This window comes from Rousettus aegyptiacus, unplaced genomic scaffold (assembly GCF_014176215.1).
Source record: "Rousettus aegyptiacus isolate mRouAeg1 unplaced genomic scaffold, mRouAeg1.p scaffold_m13_p_10, whole genome shotgun sequence".
NCBI classification, from domain to species: domain Eukaryota; kingdom Metazoa; phylum Chordata; class Mammalia; order Chiroptera; family Pteropodidae; genus Rousettus; species Rousettus aegyptiacus.
Window position 1 is genome coordinate 14,939,339 of NW_023416285.1, and position 20,383 is coordinate 14,959,721.

Sequence of the window (20,383 nt, forward strand, 5' to 3'; positions counted from 1 at the left end):
GCTTTAGAGATGTTTGTCCGAAGTTCTCTGGACCTTAACCCCATTGCAAGCTTGTGTGGGAGTTAGTGGGAAAACAAAGTGGTTGGCACGCTGCAGGGCTTCGACCAAAGGGATCTCTTTGCATTCTCCAAGGGGCTTAACCGTGATGAGCAAATGAAACCGGCTCTCAGATGGTGCTATTAGCCCCCGATATTCCAGAGGCACAAAGCCGAAGTCAGAAATCTTATTTGCAACTCGCCCTTAGGGGCAAAGGCCGGTCGGAGAAGCGCCGTGGGCAGACGGGCGAAAGGGAAGAAGCAGCCCCTCTGGGTTAACCACGGCCGGAATTCCCCACTCCTTCAGCTCCATCCTAGACCCGCTCACGCCCACCTACAGCCGGCCGCGTCCGCCCGCGCGGTGACGTCATCGCGCGGCGGCCGGGCGCCCGCACGCTCCGCCCACGGAGTGGAAGCCGGAAGCCAGGCGAGCTGCAGCTGCTGGCGTCCCGGAACAGCGGGAGACTGAGAGCTGGCGCCTCTGCGGAAAGGCGCGGGAGACAGCGGGCATGCGCGAGGCTGCTGGGCGGCGCAGGCGCTTTCTTGGCTTCACCCGCAGGAGGAGATCCGGTTCTCCCGGTTGGAGCGGGTGGGGTGTCCTGGGCTGTTCTGCGGGGGAGAAAAGGGAGAAGGAGGTGGGGAGGGAGCCTGGCACTTGGGAAGGGCCGGTTTGTTTCTGGGATGGGGAGGGGCCGGGTTGAGGGATCCTGCTGTGCGTCTGTGCTAGGCGCGCCCCTCAGAGTTAGGGAATTGTTGGAAAATGAAACCAAACCACCACGCAAAGTGCTATGCGCTTATTCTAAGCCTGGGACACACTCAGAATACACACCAAGAAGCTGGAGGCAGTTCTCCCCAAGGGATGACAACGTACCAGTGTGCCTGGCACCGCACAAAGGCTTACCTGTTATTTCACTCTCGTACCTCCACCAACAACTTTGTGGGGCAAGCATTTTTACATGGTCCCTAATTTCCCCTCTGGAAACCGTGAACAGATTAACATGTTTGCAGGTCACACAGCTGAAAAGGGTTGAAACTGCCATTTCCACCAGGTTTGTCTGACTCCAAAACTCAGTGCTGCCCTCGAGATGCTTGAAGTCATGAATGGCTGAAAGACAGTAATGAAATTCTGTAAATAAATGGCAAATCGTGAATGTTATGGGGTATACACCAGGCTCTAGGAGACAGGTGACAAGGAAAAGGGGCTCAAAGTAGATTTCGAATTGGGATTTGGCAAGAGGGAAGGAGAGAGAAAAGCTTTTGGGAGGCAAGGAAAGGAAAGCAAAGATCTGGAAGCGGGAGAGGAAGCCCGAAAAGAAAGGGAAGCGATTGCCTCAATGGGAACCTTGTGTTTATGTTCAACTTGCAAACAGATGCAGCTGTAATTCCAGAGATAGGCTTGTCGTCCAAAGGAATGGACTTCCTTTTCTGCACAAAAGTTTGTGCTAGATGCACAGTGATAATTTACCTCTTCAGCAAGATAATGCATTCCAGCCACTCATTTCACAGTCGGAAACCGGTACCTGTGACAAAGATGATATGAGATGGAGGTTTTATAGCTGGACCTTGAGTCGCTTGAGACAGGTCTCTTCAGTGCTTGCAGGTTCCCTGTTTCTTTTGTGACTCCAGTAGTAAGAGGAATAAACTTTTAATCACAATCCCAAATCCAGTACCTTCTTAGTGTCAACATCGTATATCTTTGTTTAAAGGTTTGCTTCAGTTATTCGTGGTTTTATACTGCTGTTATTGCTCTAACAGTTTGCCCAATTTAGCAACTGATTGTTACCTTGTTTTCACCTCTAATTGTTTAATGGGTGTAAATTTCATCTACTAAACAGGATTGTAAGATTCTCCAGGCAGGGACTATGTTCTCGGGATCTTAGAGCCCTGAGTACTGACTTAAATGACTTTTTCACATGTCTGGGTTGAGTCATTATTACTCATTACCCTGGCTGGCACATACTAGACTCTCAGTGAATATTAAAATAAATGAAAAGTTGCCTTCTGAAGACATTATTTGTTATTTTAAAAAATATTTTCCTGGTTCTTTAGCAGAATTATGTCTTTTGTGGACATTCAGCAAACGTGTGCCTTCATTACTGTGCCTTTCACCAGGGAAAATATAATCTCCCTGTTGCCTGATAATTGCTACCTGAGCATCATGACCCCAATAAGTCTGTCAAGAATAATTGTTGATAGATTGATTAGCCTCAAAGAAATTCTTGCTTCTTTTCTGAATTGTCATCACACTTCCACAGTGAATGATATTAGTGGCTATGTTGGCCAGACTGTCTAAGAAATTTTTTGGGAGACTGTGTAATTTGAGCATCTTCTTGAGTTGAGAAAACAAACCAATAAAAAGTAAAATCAAAACCATAACCAAACAACAAAAACTCAGGATCAAAGAGGTACCTTTGTCCTTAAGAACTCTATGGGCAAATCTTGTACAACTTTGTGCCCCTGGAAGGGGGCGGGGGGAAGGGAGAGAGAGAGAGAGAGAGAGAGAGAGAGAGAGAGAGAGCGAGCGCGCGCGCGCGCGCGAGCGTGTGTGTTGTGTGTCCCTGCGCGTGCGTGCATATTGTGTGTGTACTCACACGAAGAGTACTTAATTCGAGGTAGGTAAAGCCAAGTCAAGACCACTTTTTTTCTGCTAACGTATTCAGCTGACAGCAGACTCAGTGGGGTGGGAGTGGGGGTTAGGTAATGTTTGAACATAGGGGGAGGCTAGAACAAGTACCTTCCAGTATTTTTCAGTGGTGCTAAATCTGGCCGTCTTCCGTTTAATAGCTGTGGGACCTGGGGGCAAGTTTTTTTTTTTTTTTTTTTTAACATTTTTGGGTCTTAGTTTCCTCATTTGTAAATGAGTTTTATAACAAGAATATTACCACCTAAACTTAAATTATAACATGCAAATTTGCAAAGAGCTCAGCACAGTGCCTGGCATATTGCCAAGGGTTTTAAGTGTTTGACATGTAAATAAAACGCTGCGCTAGGCTAACTTCCACTTCCATACTTACAGCCTCCTGGAGGCCGCACCTATACTGAAATTCTGGAGACGCCGCAGTTTCCAATTACGAGGTTTTGCGGACCGATGCAATTATTTTTGCTGCAGTCCACACGGCTATAACTCGGCCAGACGACCGGATGTCCGTACTCTTCTAACCGTCCCCCATCGCCCCGCAGTCGCAGTGGGGGCGTGAATGGGTGACGGGAGCTTGTCAACTTTCCTTCCCACCCCACCCCCGCAACTTCCCTGCTCAGCTAAATCTTCAGAAACCACGGGGAGGAACGCTCAGCCTCCCCAGAACGCCCTCAGGGGCGGGGCTGGGGCGCCGCGCAGGCGCAGTGAGGGGCGCCGCGCCTGCGCCGTGCAAGGCCTGAAGCAGGCGGGGGATTGGTATGCGTGCGAGTGTGTGAGGGGAGGAGGCGTCGGGGCCGAGCGTGGTACTACGACGGGTGCGGGCCGGAGGGGGCGGAGGGATGCGCCGCGGCGGCGGCGGCGGCGGCGGCGGCGGCAGCGGCGGCGGCGGCGCGGGCGCTGGGGCTGGTGCTTGGAGCCGTCAGAGCAGCGGATCCTGGTCTTGCTGCCGCAGCAGCGCGGGTGTCGCGCACCGCCTGAAGACGCTGTACCTCTTTGCCCCTCACCTTTTTTTTTTTTTTTTTTTTTTTTTAAATAACCGGAACCAATGAACGCAGCCGGGACCCGAGCCCTGGAGGCCGCCGGTGCCGAGGGGACCAGGCTGGCGTCCGGCGGGAGCTCGCGTCTGAGGCGGCGGGGGCGGCCCGAGGAGTTGCAGGCGGCAGCGCCTGGCGGAGCGGGCGAGTGGCAGGCGGCCGGGGCGCCGCCGCGATTTCTCCCTGTCCCTCCTCCGCGCCCTCATCCTGCCGCGACTCCTGGCCCGGCCTCGGGCTGGGCTGCGCTGCTGGTGCTCGGGCTGCTGGTGGCCGGCGCGGCGGACGGATGCGAGCTGGTGCCCAAGCACCTCCGCGTGCGGCGGGCGTCGGGCTCTGCAGCAGCAGCCGCCTCTTCTCCTGCCGCGGCGGCAGGCGACAGTCCGGCGCTCATGACAGGTGAGGGCCCCGGGTGCGGCGGGCGGGGCTCGGCCGGCCCTGACGAGACCCCCATCTCCGGGAGGGGCCGGCGCCTCTGCCGGGCGCCCTCTGTTCAACGGCCTCGGACGTTGAGCGATGCCGAGCCGGGCCCCCCGACTCCAGCGCCCTGGCCGCTGCTTCGTCGCGGTTCCTTACACTCCGCACGCCTTCCCTTTCACCACCTCCCAGTACCCCGCTTTCGACAGAGCCTCTCGATGGCCCTCGCTTCCCCGCCCTTCAGTGGGGCTCCCCGGCGTTCCACGCTGAGCAATGCAGAGGTTCTCTTCTGTGCTGCAGAATAGCCCGCAGGGTCTGCAGGGGACGGGGCTGATTTTTTTTTTTTTTTTTTTTTTTTAAGCTGCTGGGAAAAGTCAGCAACAGCAATGCGGTATTGAGTCTGTCTCTGGCGCTGCTTTTGCAAAGGCAGCTGGAGGCGAGTTTTCAGGTTCACAGCCCCGCTGAGCACAGTATCCCAGGGGAGGCTGCTGAAGAGGATTCTTTGAGAGCCTTAATACCTGCTGCTATTAGTGGTTCTATATCAGTATGTGGAAACCTCTAAATCTAATGTGTTTTTTGAGCGGTGGGCGGAAGGTTGTTTCAAAAGATGGGAAGTATATGCTGGTGGGAGCATCCCTGAGTGACAGCGGATACAGAAAGCTCAGCAGGTAACAAGAAATGTACCCGAAATGTATCAAGTGCAGATGTCTGGGGCTTGTATGTGAGCAGCACAGTTCTGCAAGACTGCACCAACACCTTTTAAGTATAGAACGTTCTCGAAATAATTGAAAACTTGCAAACATGTTTGGTAAGTTTAGGTAGAAAATTGAATCATTTTCAAGCCTTGTGGTGTCATGTACAACTGATTTGTCTTGGTTAAAGTAATGATGTAAGGTGTTAAATGACTTTTGGAAAAGTAGTGGAGCTAATGTTTATTTTTGTACTTTATTTTTACAAGTAATTTGTAGCTTTTGACATTAATTGCAAGACTTAGAAGGAAAAAGTAAAGCGAAACAAGGTGATACATCATTGATTTAACCAAAGTGATAGTCGAGCGGGCATCTATCTTTCTCAACGTTACTAGCAGCTGCTCTGAGAAGTGCTCGGGAGCAGTATTGTGTGGAGCAAAGCAGCTATTCTCTGGGTTCTGTGACAGAATGTTTCCTGCCCTGGAGAGAAAGAAGGGTGTTGGTAAACTTTGCTGGCTCTTTGGAAGTTGTAGTGTGTAGAACATAATGATCAGAATATTTAACTTGCTCTACCCTGAGACATATCAAGCCCTTTTAAATGGAACTTGAAACACCAAACCTAACACTGGGTAATTTGGATAGAATGATTATACAGAATGATCAGTATTAGGAACCTAGTATAGTTCGAGTGAGGTTGGTAGGTTGGATAGTTTTATGCCCGAATAATCTTTATTCGTCAAGTAAAAACGTAGAAAATAAAAATGCGGTGAAGAATAGTGATAATTTGGAAAGTAGCCTCATGCAAGAAGAGAGGGAGCAGAAATATTTGGGCTTTTAGAAGCTATAGGAGTGTGGCTCTTGGTTTCTTGAGCAGAAAAGTTAGATTAAAAAATAATTGGCTGATGTTTTATCAATATGTAGTTAGTAGAAGGGCACCCGATTCTGAAAATTTAGTATTGTTAACCACTAACAGTATGTTTTATACTATGTAGAGTATAGCAAGAAAATTCAGATGGAATTTTGTTGTAATAAGCTGTTTACAGTCCTTTATTTTGAAGATTTAAATTTCTCTGAGTTATTGCATCATGAAAAAGGAAGGATGATTCTTACTGGGTAAAAAGTCTGATATATCTATTACACAAAGTGAATTTATGCTGTAGTGCTTTAAAATAAGTTTGCTAAAATAATGTTAACCTGAGAATTTATTTTTTAATGTTCTTATTTTTTCCGTTGGTAGAATATAGATTTTTAACAAGTTAAGCATGTCCATTCGAAGTTTAAGATAAACTACAGAATGTACAAGTTAAATTGTCACTTAAATAAGTTTATGTAAATATGGTTAATAGCACTGGTATCTGGCAAAAGGTAGATTGAAAGTCCATAGTAAAGTAAGAGCATATTGAAAATTTCTTTGAACTGTATAGTCTCTATCAGGTTCCTCCCTATTCTTCTGATAGTATGAATAGTGCTTTCTTTTATGTAAATATTGTGCTAAACCTAGAACATAATTAATTATTCCTGCTGTAAACTTCAGAAAGTAGAACCATAGACTGAACTTAAATATTGTGTTGTATTCTAGGTAGTGTTAATGAATAGAAATGGAGTAGAGATCATCAATAATAAAACTAAGCTTCATATGAATTCTGAAAATGGAAAATTCTCAAAAGAATTCAGAGAGAATTGTTCTCTCTTCATATTAAAGTTGTCATTTAACTGATTATTCTTAATAGCTTTATAAATGACAGCCAAAATCACTTTATTTTCTCTTTTCCTCTGATTGTATTTTTAATACCAATTGTATTTTTAATACTGACCTTTAGTAACTTCACTAGTTTGCCTTTTACTAATAAAATCTAGAAAACATTCTTGTCCACTGAAGTTTGCCTATCAAAAGTTTTACTTAAGATGTTCAATGTACTTTAAGAATAAATTATCTTTAAATCATCTATTGCATACTTAGCGTTGAGCTAGCAAGTGTTCTTATAGAGAGACTATGACGGATCATCAAAATAAACAGACCTATTGTCATAATGATATCTATCTATATTTCCTTTTCTTTCTTTTATTATTATTATTTTTAGGTGAGGCAACCCTTGGTTGACCTCAGAGATTGCAAGGACCTTGTCGGTTTACAATCTCTTATTTTTTAGTTTTTTTACACCTACGGCACTTGGTCTTTCTAGGTGGTCTCCCATCCAAGTACTAACCAGGGTCGACCCTGCTTAGCTTTTGAGATCAGACAATTGGGCTCGTTCAGGGTAGTGTGGCCGTAGACTCCTTTTCTTTTTCATATTACCTTTTTAGGATTTGGTGTGCAAATATTTTGATAGGGTGAAACCAATATTTATAATGCCGTGTAGTAAGTAAGAGTTTAAATTATATGTATTTGGACTCTTTGACAGCAGTTGAAATTTAAAGCAGGTTAGGAATTGGTAACTTAGAGATTGTCAATTATAATGTAAAGCAGTGCTATAATAATTTAAAACATTACTATACTTTTGCTTAACAGATTTAGAACCAATGAATTGATTCCAGTGGGGAGTGATTGATCTTATCCAGATATGGTCTCTGAAAAATAGTTGATGAAAGGGCAATGTGTGTGTGTGTGTGTGTGTGTGTGTGTGTATAAAATACAGATGTATGCATTTTATATGTATACACAAAATGTAAATATATCGCATATATATTACAATTCTTTATTCTTGCAAAATATGCAGAATAATAGAAATTAAAACTTTTCTTATATGGAGTTATTTGTTTCAGAATTTATTTTTATTTATTTTTATTATTTATTTTTATTTTTTAGGTGAGGCAGTCCTTGGTTGACCTCACAGATTGCAAGGACCTTGTCAGCATACAATCCCTTATTTCTTTATTTTTTTTATGCCTACAGCATCTGGTCTTCCTAGGTGGTCTACCATTCAAGTACTAACCAGGCCCAACCCTGCTTAGCTTCCGAGATCAGACGGGATCGGGCTTGTTCAGGGTAGCATGGCCATAGACTTGTTTCAGAATTTTTAAAAACAAATTTTAACTTTGGAAATATTTGCTTCTATCATTCTGTTTTAAATGAATTAACACAATCTTCTTTAGTACCTATTTAAAGATTTAAACCTAACTATAATACTTTTCACTAATTTTTAAAACATTTTAAAACATCTTTTGGAAGGATTAAAATTTCAATAAAAATTTAAAATATTCTTTGTTTGAAAGAAGTTTATTCACTATCTTTAAACATCTTTACTCACTAGCTTTAATCATCTGTGATGTGGGGCTTTCATTAATTTAGACAAAAACATCTCACATGAACATGATTGTCATTGGAAAAATCTTAAGCTTCACTTTTAATTACCTCACCTTGCATCCCTAACGATATTTACTTAACAAATGTTGTCACCTTTTTATTTTATTAAGTTTCTTGACTGTAGTTTATATGTGTTTTGGGGAATATTTTATGGTGAATTTACACTTTTTATGTTTACAATGTGGCTGACAATAGTCAAACTCAGTGCAGTTTACATAGTACTAGAAATGGTTTTTCTTCCTTTTGTGAAGTCGATCCTTCCGAATTTAGCTTATTTCTTAAAGCTACCTTTTAATGGGTAAGTCTTTTTCTGTTTCCTCTTTCTTCTTCACTGTAGTTATTATTATTGTCCTTTTTTTCCAGTCTTTGGCTATTGGTGTTTTTGTGTGTTTTGATTTGTTTAGGTTTTTTTTTTGTTTGTTTGTTTTGTTTTGTTTTGTTTTTTTGCTGTTGCTAGCTACAGGATTAAAGAATCGACTCATACTCATTTTGATCTAGTCTGTTGTGAACATTTAAGAATTAGCAGGAATCTTATTGGTTTGGAAATATTGCATCCGTTGGTACTTTTCTTGAGAATATCATGGCAGAACTGGTTGGTCTTTGCTGGAAATCACCTGACACAGGAATAACCAGGGGCCAGTTGGAAAAGTGGGTTCAGGTTTAGCATAACTTTAACAATAGGAGGATCCACATGGGAACTTAATTTGCCAAAGGCCTGAGATTGGATACTTGTTAATGGTTTTAGATTAATTTGGACTTTTAAGTAACTATATAGCAAGCATTTTGGATATTGGCCTACTCAGGATAATAATGCAGTGTGGAACACTTTCAGAATGATGCTTTGGGATTTGTATTTATGTATATGATACCTAAAGTATAAACTGGTTAAACTAATGTTAAAATTAATAGCTAATAATATAAGTGATATTTTGATATTCACTAGAATTTGGACCTTATCTTATTAAGATCTGCCTAGGAGATTACTTCTGAATTGATCATATTTCATCAACCAAGCAATTGTTAAGCACATGCAGAATTACTGCATGGTAGGAGTGGGAGAGAATTTGAAAATGAGTAAGATGTGGGTCTACCTGTTGAGAATAAAATACATTTTTATTAAACTGTTACTAGCTGACAGTATTGTACTGAGTGCTTTATATATATCACAGATTTTGATCCTGAGGTTAACCCTGTCAGATAGCTGTTATCATCATATAAGGGATGAGGAAACTGGTGCAGGGTCACACTTAGTAGTAGAGTCAGGTGTCAACCTGTGTTTCTCATTCCAAAGCTTAGATTAACTGGTATGTGCTATGTACCCTTATGTACCCTTATGTACTGTTATGTACCTTTATGCACACAACTAATAATGAGAGACACCATGATTAGTACCAACACAGACTGTAAAATTTGGGGTAAAGGAAGGCTATTAGGGAATATTACTTGGAGGAGGGTACAGTTTAAGTTGGACCTTGATGTATAGATAGGACTTCTTGTGGACATGAGTGAAAGGACTTTCTAGGAAGAGGCATATGCAAAAATAAGGAGTAAATTAATAGTTTTTTTTTTTTTTTTAGTTAACCAAAGGGTATATGTAGAGTAGTGAGAAATGCAAGAAGAATGGTTTAGGTCCAATTATTGAGGGCTTCGATATTCCCTAATTTGTTCTCTATGTATAGAAATGTCAAGACATCTAAAACTGGAATATTCAGCCATGTACTGGGGAAAATGGGAAACCACAAGAAAATTATGATGCATTTTCTTGGCATATCCATTTTACTAGATTATTTGGGAAACAAACATTAAGTATTTAATTGATGGTCACTTAAAACATTTAACAATGTTTATCAGTACTAAACATGCATATGTTATGGAGAATGTAAATTTACTTTAATTTTTCAGGTAAAACAAAAGACTTACAGTATTTTGACTTTGCAGAGTGTTTCGTTCATAAATTTGAGTTCTAAATCTATAATCCTGTCGGGTTGAGAAGTACTGTGGTTTTTGAACATGGGAGCGACATGATCTCTGTGTTTCAGAAAGGTCTGAATAGATGGAAGTGAGGAAATAATAGGGATTTAAAAAAGAGGCCAGTTAGGAAGCTATATAGAAGTAAATTATGCAATGTCTATGAAAATGTTTAGAGGAAACTTAATTCAGTTTGTTTTATTGTCAGATTAGAAAGGAATCTGACTATAAGAAGTTTAAGAAACAAAAATTACCTTTTAATTTTAAAACTACGATGGTTCTACAAACTTAAATAGGTACAAGTTCTTGAAAATATGCAAGAAAAACATGTCTTTTGTGTAAGATTGGACTTATGATTTACAAAGTTGTTTATATAGAGTTTTTTAATATGCCATATTTAAAAGTACATGTTTATTCCTTAACAAAGGATAACAGTTTTCACATTTAACTAAGGTAATAGGTCAGAGTTGAACTCCCCACTTCCCCATTTTGAATAACAATGTGTCAGAGTACTGACATATTCTTTGTTTCAAAATTAACTTTTCAGTTCATTGTATGAATTTCAAGCTCAATCTGTAGATGATCTAATTGTTTTGTTCTTTTCGTTATCCTTCTAGATCTTTATATTAGAAGGTATTAGATACTTAATCCTTCTTGACACTTTCTAATCCTACCTTCACTAATTATACTCCTTGACTGGTTTCATTGTTACTGATTTTAAGGGTGGATCTCTCCTAGGTCTCTGTCCTCAGTCTAGTTTTCCTCTAGTCTAGCTGAACATTTCCTCCTCAGAGAACTTCATTACTAGGAAAGTTCTAAATTGGGGTTAGGGAAGCCCCAGCCAATGATTGATTTGACTTTTGGCTTTATTTCATTTGGCTCTTGAGGTGATACTGTTTAACCATCATAGCTGCAGTCCTCAGAGTAATTTCCTTTTTGCTAGGCTTTGTCAGCCATATTGTCTAAAGTGAAATAACTTTAGTTTTAAAGCTAAAATTAGTTTTAGAATGTCTAATAGTGACTTATTCAGTGTTTTCTTAAGATAGTGATAGATATCCCACCCCCGCCAGGACCAGGGAACCACAAAGTGTGAGAAGAACAGTTTACTTGGACTAACATTCATCTCAGAACCCAAGTACTCGTGTCTGTGTTTCTTGCAAATGGATTTGTATTTATATGTGCTATGAATATTGGCCTCTGTGTAACTTACTCTTTTTCCTCTAGTCGCTTTCACTTTCTTTCTGTGCCTCTCTCTTTGATCTTCCTAAATTTGCCATTATAGGGAACTGAAACACTTAAAAAACTATTAAAGTACTGTTTTTTTTTAAATTTAAAAAATACTTGAAGTGAATATCTTATTTATGTGATTAAAAATATTAAACTACCACATCACAAACCCCTATAGTAATAGAAGTGATTTGCAGTAGTTTCTTAAATGATTCTTGGTAAGTGAAAAAGGTTTTTTAAACCCTTAATTTGAAATTTTTATCTGCCATTCAACACACTGTACGTTCCACAGGTCCATGTGATTGAACTTATTTTTTCACTACTGTTTTTCTTTTCTTTTAAAAAAATATCCAATTTCGAGTAGTGGATAATCTTAATCCTTCTGCTTTATTACCATTCTCTAGAGATAAACTGGAGACTTTTCCATTAATAACAAGTATGCAGGTTCTTGTTTCCCTGCTGCCTGTCATCTTCAGCAGTTCTTTCTACTTTGTCACACACATTCAAGACTGTTAATCCTTGATATGTCTTCTGTGTTTCTGTATACCAGATTAAAAAAGAATCTACTTTAAATCTTGTCTAATTGTGGGGATAGGTGCCCTTTGCTGTCGTTTGAATTTGCTTTTTTAAAATATACCCTCTAATGTGCGTCCAGTGTTTGGTTCGAAGAGGTCCATCAAAATGACTTCTGAAAGAACTCTGGAGAATAATCTAAAAGTGAGCAATTCAGATTTCGGTGAACCTGTGTATATGTGTTTGCACATTTAATTTTAAGCATTATTAAGTACAGTTTGTGTCATATGATGTGAGAAATTTGGTATATAATGATGCTGAAATTGACCATTTTTATCATTGTAAGAACAGTAAAACTTGAAAAGTACCCGAGAATGGATTGCATAATCTAAAAAAATATGTAAGTCTCATATTTGCTTTTTAGAAAGAAAATTGTGATAGCTTATCTAGTAGCATTCCTGCACTTATTAAAAATATCTATTAGAATATTCATTAGGAATTTTTTGTTTTACATTTGCAGTATTAAAAATAAGCCCCCATTCCCCCTTCTTTGGAACAAGGTGTGATAAAAATTAATGTAGTTCTTTTATTTTTCATTAACAAACAAAAATACCAAGCAAACAAAAAACCTCAGTAACTGTTATGTGCCAGTAACTAAGTTAGGTGTTTGGAATTTCAAGACCAATAACGTAGTGACCCTGCCTTGTAGTCCAGGAAGTGATAGACTCATTGAAAGGGTGATGATACATTTTGATGAGGGCATAAGGGTGTGCGTTGTATTTAATAGAATTACAAAGATGGAGTTACTAACTTTGATGTAAGAGATGGGTTATTAATGGAGAGTTTTTCCCAGAGTATTCACTGACTTGTGTAAGAGTTCGTCAGGGAAAAGTATAGCGGTATAAAAGGAGGAAGCTGAGTGGGGGAACAGCATTTATCAAAGACTTTAGCATTTAAGATTGCTGGATGGAGATTGTGAATTACTAAATACCCAGGAAGGTGGAATCAATAGCCTGCTTGTAATTTACTGACATCCATTTTTTGCATGTGGGATTCAAATTTATGACAGGCATTCGTATATTTTATCTAATTTAATCCTTATAGAATCCTTGTGGGATTATTATCATCCCTATAATAAGTTAGTATATATAGTGGAGATTTAGGATTGCTCTCAAATAGTTTAAAAATCCTCCGGTGCCAAGGATCTTTATGATAAAACACAGAGTGTAATTGGAATTGAATGAGGAAATGAAGCCAGAGAAGTAGCAGAATTAAACATTCTGATTAACGTTAAATTCTGGAGCTTTATCATCCAAGGAAACTTATGATTTCCTTCTTTATTTATCATTGGTAAATAACCAGTTTTTCTTTTTTAAAATTTTGCTATTAAATATTCTGAAATCTTAAAAGAGAATACTCATTTAAATTATATAATTTCCGGAGCTTAAGACAAATGGCCTTTTAAAAATTGATATCCTCAATAAGTGGGAAATGCTATTTGTGTTTTTTTAAAATGAATATTCCTTAAGGATGGAACACAGTTTTTCAAAAGCATAGCATTTTGTATCTCAGACTTTTATCTGGGCTGTAAGTCTGTTCTCACTTCTGCTTAGTGTGATTAAAGTGTAGCTTCTAGACTTGAGCATGGTTTTTTGGGCTTGAGTCCCAGTCTCAGAGTGGTTTTGTAATTTTTGGTAGGTGATTTAATCTATTAGTGGCTAAATTTTCTTACCTCTAAAATGGGTTTGAAATGCGAATTAATCTGTGGAAAGTCTGGCACATGTAAGTGTTCAATTATAGTTGACTTGTTTTTTATCTATAGATGCAGACTTACGATAGTTGTAGAAATATGATGTATTGAGAATTATTATTAAGATGTTTTATTTTGCATTTTAAAAAGTATGAAAATATTCTTTTAGTAAGATCTGTAATCTAAATAATCATTAATTGTTTGAGATTACTTAAAACTTTGTAGAAATATGAAACAGTATAGACCATGAGATTGAGGAGTACTATGGTATTTTTAAAAAGCTAGTTGTATCATTAGTATAAGTCATTTTGTACCTTTATTATTATGTATAAAAGATTTAAGGCATTTTGCAGTTGAAACTATCAGACTTAAAAACCTTTAATTTCTGAATATAAAAGTTTATTATAGAAATATTAGAACATACTAAAAAATATGAGGTAGAAAAGATGTCTTCCTCAACAGCTGGATTTAACAGCTGTAATGTCAGCTACTGTCTTTTTAAGATCTGTATGTTTGTTTGTATGTAGTGAATAATGGGCTCATAGAGTGATTTTTTTAAAAGATGTGAAATTACTCAATATTTGAATGTTAAGTGTATTCCAGGCGTATGATAATTATTGGGGACACAGTGATGAACAAGATGATGAGCTTCTTGTTCTGATGGAACTTGAAATTCAGTTGGGAAGATAGGGGGCAAAAAGTATTTCTATTTGTGAGAAATGCTATCAAGGAACAAAAGAGACATGAGATAGAAAATCTAGATGGTTTGGGGACACATTAATTAGGCAGGCTGGTTAGGGAAGGCTTCTGAGAAGGTCACATTTAAGGTGACATTTGAAAGATAATAAGGAGCCAAGTCTATAAGGAGTTGGAGAATAGCATTCCACACCGGGGTACTAATATGGACAAAGACCTTGAGGCAAGGATGAATTTGAATTATTTGAAGAAGTGAAAGGGTATAATTTTTACGGAACTTCTTGAGAGAAGGGAAGAGTAGCCTGTGATCTGGCTGTACCAGAGACAAAGGCCAGGTGGTACAGAGCCTCAGAGACCTTGTTTGGGGGTTGGTTATTCAGTGAGTGATAGGAAGCAGTGGAAGCATTTTAAGGCGGGGGCGAAGTGATATGGTTTACTTTTTTGGGGGGGAAATACATCATAAAATTTATCTTAACAATTTTTAAGCGTACATCAGTAGCATTAAGTATCTTCATATTGTTTTGAAACAGATTTCCAGGACTTTTTAATCTTGTAAAACTGAACCTCTGTACCATCAAACAGTTCTTTAGCCCTTGGTAACTACCTTTCTACTTTCTGTTTCTGTGAATTTGGCTCCTTAAGATAACTCATGTAAGCGAAATCATACATACATTATTTGTATTATTGTGACTAGCTTATTTCACTTTCGTAACGTCCTCCAAGTTCATTCTTGTAGCATGTGGCAGGATTTCCTTCTTAAGAAAATATATTTCATTGTATGTATACCATGTTTTTATAGTCAGTCATCTGTAGATGGCGGTGGGTTCTACCTCTTGGCTATTGTGAATAGTGCTGCTATGAACAGGGGTGTGCAAATATCTTTTCAAGACTCTGCTCTCGATTTTGGATATATACCCATTGGTAGGATTACTGTATTATTCAGTTGGCTTAAATCATAAACTCTTTTATTTTTTTGAATTTTTATAAAAATTTATTTGAGGCAAGCAGAGGGTACACCTGGAAGCAAGATTTCAACCAACAGAATGAGTTAAATGCTTCAGAGAATGACACCGACAGTTATTTTCTTTTATGCATGTGAGATTAAGGAGGGAATGTAAGGAAGATTACATAAAAGTGGTAGAAAGTAACTTCGGGATGGGACCGTAGTTAAGATTACGTGCTCTCTTGCAGATGGTTATTTATTTCAAAGGTGTGTTAACCCGGATGCACACAGAAACAATCGACAGGGCTTGCTTAAAGAAAGGATAAATCTTTTACTAAAAAGTCAGGTTCCTGGGGTGTGATTCCCCACCATGACCTGCCCAGTTAGGAATTTATGATCAGATCACCTCGTGAGGTTACTTTTCATTGGACTCCCCCTTTCCCCTCAGTTCCCCATTTTGGTCATAAATCAATCCAAAGGATGCATTTATGGCTAACCTTTTGTCAGATACTGTGGTCTCTCAGTGCTGGGAAGACTCATTCCTAGGAAGTCTCAGTATTGATGTTATCTTGTTGACCATTGGTGATGGGGCAATACTGCAACCATAAGACCTGAGTTGAGGCCAGATTTCTTCCAGAGGTGAAGGGCGGGCAGATGGAAGGCATCAGGTCTTTCTTATGGCCTTCAGTGTGAAAAAAACACCCTGGATCATTTCTATCCTATGAACTATTATGATCCGAATTTTGCTGTCTGTCTCATTTTTCTGTATTTGGCATCTAGTATAACATTTACGTAAGCCATTTAAAGAGTATTAAAAGTTATACATCTTTAGCTTGTCAATAGTGTAAAATGTCTCCTTTCAATAACATCACTCATTAATTCCTCCGTCTAATTTAAGTCCAACTTAAATGCATTATTATGCGTGAAGGAATGTAAAACACCAACAAGATGGGGCACCAGGGAGCTGGGAAGAACCGAATGGCTGTCTGAATGGCCGTCTTGGGTTTCCCCGTAGCCCCAAGTGTTTGTTTAATTTACTGCCACTGTTTACTCATAAAATATACCCTAGAAGTTTTCCTATGTATATTGAGATTTTTAACTCTTTAGATCCTCAGTGTGTAATGAAAACTCAAAAAGTAATCAATTAGCATTCTTTAGCTTGGATCTTTTGTAACCTCTAGAAAAAATTTTCAGTTATTATCATGGACTTATTTTTGTAAGACCCAGGCAAAATAAAGACATGTCTGTTTTACTTAAAACAACAAACTTAATCTAGCTTTTATTTACTAAGGATTACTCTTAGATCATGTGAACTTGAAAAGTATTTGAGTTAGTTTCTATTTTTCTGAGAATTTTAGAATACCCAATTCTTACAAGCGCATGCCTTTAAATTAATTATAACAGTACCACATGGAGGTAGAAAATTATCTCACATTTATGATGTATATACAGACACAAACAGATCTTTTAGCCATGAGAAAAACTCATTAGTTTATATAAGAACTATTTTACCCTTGAGACATTTACAATTTTTATCTGCCCTTGACAAATTAAGTTTCAAATGACCTTCCCCCTTTTAAAATAAGGACAGCCATTTTTAATACCTCAAAGAATTGGGTTGACATCTAACATCATAGGTTGATCTATTTATCTAAATCCTCTTTTTGAAGCTTCAAGGAACTACCAATTAAATGTCATTCTGCCTAATTTTATAGCTGGCTTTTTCTAATTGTGCATGCAAAAATTAATTAAGAAGTGTGAAAAGAGCCTCATCTCGCCATCTTAGTTATAAATGGGAGGGTGACTGTCCCGGGCTTTTTGGCCTCAGGTACAATTTCTCATGTTAATTTGAGATTTGCGGAGTCTGAACAAACTTCTAGGGGAAACCAGCCCGTACATGCACATCCCAGGATGAGCCGAATGCCACGGATATCCCTATACAATTGCTTTACACCCTAGAGGAAATTTTTCCTCGGGCAACCTCACACAAGATTCTTAGTCACCTAAGAATACCTGAGCAAGGGCCAGTGATAGCTTTTGGGACACTGCTGGAACCGTAATGCCTTCCAAGGCACAAACCCCTTTCTCAGACCCTCTCTCTGGGCAAATCCATTCCAGGGCACCCTGCCATTCTTCCCAGGCTCCTGCCAGTTTCTCAGGGGTAGGCCGCATTACTGCACTGGAAGACTCCTGGAGCCCATCTCTGCCACTGTGGATTTGGGGTTCTGAACAACTGTCGTCACCCCATTGGCTCTTCGGTTTGGGGAAGCAAGTATCCTTTCTCTTTTGGAGCTAAGGAGAGTTGTCTGTCATTGAACCAGGAGAGGTTTTGTTCATATTGTGAATAAGTAATCCAATGAAAAAGCCGGACTTGAAAGCAGCAAACCTATTTTTTCTCCCCTGGGTTATCTCAACCCTTATTTCCCCCGAAGATTTTGTAAAAACAGCTCAAATAAAGTCATGGCCTGCTAGTTAAAGCAAGGAGGTCCCAGATTCTGAGAGAAACTCACCCAAGTTCACCCTGTGCAGAGCTGTTTGGGGCACAGTGGACCCTTGTTGCTTGTTCCTAGCACCAGGTCTGGGTTCACAGAGTGGCCTGAGGTGGGCCTCTTGGGAATTCCGCTGTGTACTGCAGCAAGTCAATGTTGATGTAAGAAATACCCAAACCTGTAGAGAATTTTTATGAGTTTATTTGAGCCAAATTGATGACATATGCTGGGGAGCAAGATCCCAAATCCTGCCGAACTCTTTAATTGATAAATTCACAGCTTTTTGAAAGAGTTTCGGGAAATTAAAATGTGATTATTAATAAGGCTGGAATTTATTAAACTTGTAATCTCACAGACTTCAAAAACATTTAAAAAGCACTGGTTAATGTGAAATTAAGAGCAGTAAAGTCAGCAGGTATTAGGCACGGACTGTGAGGTTACATCGTGCTATTTAGGTGAGGAATATATTTAACAAATGTTTGAATGCCTATTGTTCGACACTTATTAGGTGCTGAAGAAATATTAGAAACTAAACGAATGAAGCTTCTGGTTTAACTGCTTTAACTTTTAATGCTTTGGTTATTTGTCATGCAGTTAAAATTTTACTACATACAGAATGTGATCTTTGAACAAATTGGCAACTTTCTCATTTTATCTTTGCCTCTGATCCCAGTATTCACTAATTCCCAGATTCCTTTGTAATCGAAGCCAATTAATTAAAATTTTTACTCATTTATAATATCAGTTATACAAGTCATGATAAATCTGAGTTGTATACAAAGCATATATAAATACATGTATTCTAAAATCTTCTTTAATATAATATAATTGACCTAGTACTAGAACCCAAATCAATTAAATCCTAGTCTATATCGCTTTTTTGCCATATGCTATATAATATTTCTTTATGGCATCTATTTGAAATGTCATAGAAACATGCAAATATGTTGGTCCTTTGAATTTAGTCAAACATATATGAAAATCTATGATAAATTGTTTAAAATTGTTTATAAAATTGTCAACTTTTATATTGTCATCTTTTATATTTTATATTGTCATCTTTTATATTGTACTGAAAATTTAGATTTACATTTTGAAGTCTTTAAAAATTTTTTTCAGGTAGGTGGCTGGTAGTCCTGATATATTTATCATAGGCCTTGAATATTGAACTGTTGATAATTAGAACTGTTGTTATGATATTCTATGGCCTGTACCTTGCAATGAAACAACATTAGAATAGATTGCTTAAGAATGAAAAGATAATAAGATAAATATGCCTTTTTTTTAATCTTCAGTTTTTTATGCTTTCTAGGTAAACAGCAGTTTTTTGGTTAAATACAAATTCCAGAAGAATACACAGTACGTTTATAATTTTGTTTCAATCATAGTAAAGATTTTCCTGAAAAATCTTACCTTAGGGGAATACAAAATCGAAGAACTAAGATTTTGTGGGAAAAAATAGGCGGTGAAGTGAGGCTCAATAGCCCCATGAAAGACTTTAGTAATATTTATATTTCCTAAAAGAAAAGATCATAGTAAATACTTGTTTACATGTTCTGAATTAGCAATTCAGAAAAGTTAATTTCCATTTATCAGCCTTTTTTTATAAGGAAGTATCCAGAATTCCTTTTTATAACTGTGAGATGCCTGAAAACTCATTTTAGGTTGTAGTAGTATGTACGCTAAGGAGCATATTAATATGGTACTCAGTATTCAGTCTATTGAAAAGTTAGATATCCTTTTTTTACTTGGAATTGTTGATTCGCATCACTTAGGATCCACAGTGGTTTCAGACATGCTGATTAACTTAGATAAATAAAATGGGAAAAGCTTTGGGTAAATTTATTTAACAAGTCTTTGAACGTCCCACTGCTATGGCTCAAACATCTTCAGTGAATCACAGGGTATAGGTAAAATTTGAATTCTTTTTTTTGTAGGGACCTTGTTTCAGGTAGGGCTTGTGAGCCTGGGCCTTCGGATTTGGCCTTTCTTAGTCTTCTTTTCCATCCTTCATTGTCAGCCAAACTCTGTCTTCTATCTGAGAGAGGGATTAGGTCAGAGTGTCCTTTGCTCAGGGGTAGCATACCGCTATGTTTTGGTATGGGATCCTGGGCCAGGAGGGTTTCTTTTCCCTCTTCCGAAGTAGTGGGCTTTTACTTCTACCTCTCCTCTAGGAGCAGTGGATCTTCACCGGGGCCCTGGGGGTGGGAGGGTTTCCTAACCCTATCCCAGAGGTAGATAACTGCTTCTCCTGGTCAGTGCTTATCTCTTAGGCTTTGACTATCTTGGGTTTTGACATGTCTTTTTTTTTGCCATTGATTTCCTTCCAGGCTTTGGAGCCTTTTCTCTTATCCTGGCACTAACTTGTATTTCGTATGTAGCTTTTGACTTCCTGTTGTTAAATCCTTGTTGCCTGGACCCTCATGGTCTAACTAAATCCCTCGTCTTGTGCTCTCCTTGTATTGCATTCAGGTTGAGTCATCAACCTTATTTAAGTAAGGTCCTTAAAGAAAAGTCAGTAAGCTTTTCAATTATTTTTGTGATTCAGAAATTACCAATTATTCTAGTTAATCTACTTGACTGTGTATAATACCAAACCCTTTAGACCTTGGGTTGTTGTATAATTTGTACCAAAAAGTCTCTAATGAGGATTCCAGAGTTCTCTTTAGTTGATTTCACAATC

The 20,383-nt window shown here is 38.8% G+C and overlaps 1 protein-coding gene and 1 pseudogene across 5 annotated transcripts in view; one reads left to right on the forward strand and one right to left on the reverse strand.

Moving 5' to 3' along the window:
• Positions 1-487: 487 nt before the first annotated feature.
• STIM2 (stromal interaction molecule 2) overlaps positions 488-20,383 on the forward strand; it is a 120,480-nt gene continuing 100,584 nt past the window's right edge. For 2 of the 5 annotated variants that reach the window (XM_016164954.2, XM_016164955.2), the window contains exon 1: positions 3,565-4,103. In XM_016164954.2, the coding sequence (XP_016020440.2) occupies positions 3,719-4,103 (385 nt within the window). In that variant the 5' untranslated portion in view covers positions 3,565-3,718. Of the gene's footprint in view, positions 625-2,602; positions 2,648-3,564; positions 4,104-20,383 lie in introns of those variants that run through there. The other 3 variants (XM_036227577.1, XM_036227576.1, XM_036227578.1) reach the window with 3 other exon arrangements.
• On the reverse strand, positions 7,695-7,813 carry LOC118608745 (annotated as a pseudogene).